This window comes from Alligator sinensis, unplaced genomic scaffold, assembly GCF_000455745.1.
Source record: "Alligator sinensis unplaced genomic scaffold, ASM45574v1 scaffold1291_1, whole genome shotgun sequence".
NCBI classification, from domain to species: Eukaryota; Metazoa; Chordata; order Crocodylia; family Alligatoridae; genus Alligator; species Alligator sinensis.
The window spans coordinates 1560255-1563447 of record NW_005842219.1 but is presented as its reverse complement, the minus strand read 5'-3'; the positions used below and the strand labels follow the sequence as shown (position 1 = coordinate 1563447).

Genomic DNA, 3193 nt, shown 5'->3' with positions numbered 1-3193 from the left:
CTTCATGTCGGAGAGGGGCTGGGCCTGGGCTAGGACTGAGCAGGAGGCCCGTGGGAGCTGAGGCTGGTGCTGGGGGAGGAGGGAGGGCCCGGACGTGGTGCCTCTGACTGGAGGAGCTGACCTGGAGTGTCGCCCCCACCCCTGCCATGTGTTACAGATCTCGTCAGTAGCCTGCGGCTATGGCTTCACCTTGCTCTCCTCCAAAACCCCCGACATCACCAAAGTGTGGGGCATGGGGCTGAACAAGGACTCGCAGCTCAGCTTCCAGAGGAGCCGGAAGGACCGAAGTAAGGGGCTCGGCCCTGGGGGGGCTGCAGGGAGCGAACCGCGGGTGCGGAGCTGCTTTCCTGCTCTGGCTGCCTCCGGACCGTTGTTTTCTGGTTGTGTTTTCAGACTTCTGCGGCCTTTCTGAGAGCAAATATAACGTTTGCTTTTAGAAGATACGGGGGTCCCTCTGCCTCCCGTGCTAGTTTTAATGCTGCAGAAACACTGACGCTGTTCAGCAAACACGCTATCTGCATGCTTAACCCAAACTGTCCAGTGCTTGTGAAGCAGGATGTGAGCTTGTGATTTAGTAGTTGGCAGAAACGAGGGGGCTCAATTCCAGCCGTCTCGAAATTGACTGCCTGGAACTTGTTGTCTCCGTACATCTTGCTTGTTGTTTCCAGGGGTGTGTCTCTGGTCATCTTGATAGCCTCATGATAGGTGGGGAGGGAACTAGATTGGCTGTCTGTTTGAGCGAGTGCATGTGCTTTCTGGATCATAAATGTCTGTGTAACTGTTACGGAAGCAAACTTAGCTTGCTTATTTGCTGGCCTGTTATATTTTTCCTTGAAGCAAAAAGCTACGAGTATGTCTTGGAGCCATCTCCTATTCCATTGCCGCTGGAGAAGCCCCAGGAGACTCGAGTGTTGCAGGTCTCCTGTGGGAGAGCCCATTCCCTCGTCCTGACGGACCATGAAGGAGGTACGATCTGTGGTGGTGGCAGTTGAGTGCCTGAGTGTATGCTTTCTTTCCTCCTTCTTTAGAAGCTAAACCCAAAGCTGATAAAGGGTGTAAAATTAATGTACAGAAAAGTTCCTGAAGCACAGAGGCAGAACTCTAAGCTTGAAACCCCATTCCTTGTGCTAGGTGTTCATTTGGCTGAAGCTGTATATATGCGTGCATTGTAAGCAGTATAAAATAAAGCTGGCAAGTCTAGCGCTGGGGCGTGCTAAGTGTAAGAAATCGGTCATGTTTCACCAAGGACATTGGCTAATTTTGTTTCAGCAGCTATGCCAATTCCTTCAAGGTATCTTCCTTGAGAAGCCCCTAAATATTGCCTTTGTAATGAATAAATAAACCTTTATAAAGAAGGTTCCTTGCTTGAATGGGCTCTCTGCTGTGCAGGGAATCCTTCAGCATGCTAGTTAGCATCTTACTAGTTCTTGATCACTGGTGGAGGTAATCGTTTGATGCAGCGTTCTTATTGGAATAATGATCTCATTGCCAAGTCTAAGCAGTGGGAGAATGAGAGAGGCAATTTGAGAGGAATAAGCGATGACGTCGAGGGTGTGTGATGCTTAGGGTGTAGGAACTTGGGTCATTTTAGTAAAAATGTGTTTGCCCTGTTTAACCTAGGTTCAGGCAAAGACAGTGGGAGCCTGCCATACCTGGTACTGCTTGAGAAACATGTATGTGGACATTAAGCTTTGTGTAGACCTCAGTCAGGCCCTAGAGGGGAGGAAAAAAATGCTTGATGCTGCTTCAGAGAGCTGCTGTAACTGTAGGTGTATGTGTATGTTTCTTTTTCAGTCTTCAGCATGGGAAACAACTCGTACGGGCAGTGTGGTCGAGAAGTAGTTGAAGGTGAAATTTATAGGTGAGAATAACAAAGAACTTAATGACATGGAATGGGGTGTCTCGTGTAAATATTGTGGGATCCAGGGGAGAAATAGAACTGAAAGGGAGTTGATGAGGAGTGACAGGTCCAAGAAATAGTAAATTTGAATTTTATTGGTATCCTAAATTGGTGAGGATCATGTAACTTGAAGTAGCTCTTGAGTTCAAATCTGGTTCTGGGAGTGATGCTAAGGAAGAGAGGCCATAAGGAAGCTGGTTGGTGGGGTGAACCAGTGCTGTGCCACTGCTTCTGTGATGCCCATGACTCCTATGGTGCCAAACACTTGCGCGTACCAGATTCGGCCCTTGAGGGAGGGGGAGGTGAAATTTCTCCATACTGGCTTGAGGGAGGAAGCGAGAGCAGAACCTGTTCAGCCTCAAGTGAGACCACCATCCTTGTCTTGCATACCTGGTCTCTACGAATGGGAGTAGTGTCAGCACACCTGTCCTTTGTAGGCCCCAGGGAGGAAGGGGATGAACGGGGGACTAGGAATAAAGACAAGGCCAAGAAGGACCACAGCAGCAAACCACTGTAGCTCAGATGATGCCTTTGAGAGAGTTCAGTCAAACCCTGAATTCATGAACCTTGTGTCTACTACCTTCCTAGATCAGTTAGTCAGGCTTGAAACTGCCTGCCCCACAGCCAGGGGAGAACTGATTAAAAACTGTAACAATGTGTACAAGAAAGTGCTTAAAATTCAGTGTGGTAAACTTGCAATTTTTTCCTTCCTTGTCTTTGTTTCGATGCCTGCCTAATGGTGAATAGTGAGAGCCATGTGATAAATCGACTGCAGGAGTTTGATGGAAGAGTTGTGCAGGTAACAACTTTGACTAAAAGATGAGAAAAATGTTTAGGCCTATACTTAGTTCCCAGACCATGTTCACCTCAGTAACAAGCAAATTGGTAACACAAAGCAGATAAATTCTTGGTCTGGTGTACTGGATTTCTCCTTTCCTCTCCCCCCTCAACCCACTGGATGACTGGTTGGAGGTGTCTTAGACATAATTTTAATGAGCTTCATCATGGGTTTTTCTTTGTAGTCTGGGTGTACAAGTACAAATTGTGCATGCAGTTCTGTGTAGGTTCTCTCTTACACAGGTTGTCTGTGGTCAGGATCACAGTCTGTTTAGGACAGAGAAAGGAGAGATCTATTCCTGTGGATGGGGAGCCGATGGACAAACAGGTACGATGTCCTGTGAGGTGGAGCTGAAAAGGCAATGAGCTGAGGCGCAAGCCTGAGGAGTGGTGTCAGTTTGGTCAGAGGGGTGTGACGTATGATGGAGTGGTACATGCCGGACCATGGGAAGCAGC

At 48.1% G+C, this 3193-nt stretch overlaps 1 protein-coding gene across 1 annotated transcript in view; it reads left to right on the top strand.

The window, feature by feature from the left end:
- The first annotated feature begins 136 nt into the window (after positions 1-136).
- The window catches only part of RCC1L (RCC1 like), an 8552-nt gene continuing 5495 nt past the window's right edge, over positions 137-3193 (top strand). The window contains exons 1-5 of the mRNA XM_025208077.1: positions 137-287; positions 838-966; positions 1795-1861; positions 2648-2699; positions 2981-3065. Of these exons, the coding sequence (XP_025063862.1) occupies positions 233-287; positions 838-966; positions 1795-1861; positions 2648-2699; positions 2981-3065 (388 nt within the window). The 5' untranslated portion in view covers positions 137-232. The remainder of the gene's footprint in view (positions 288-837; positions 967-1794; positions 1862-2647; positions 2700-2980; positions 3066-3193) is intronic.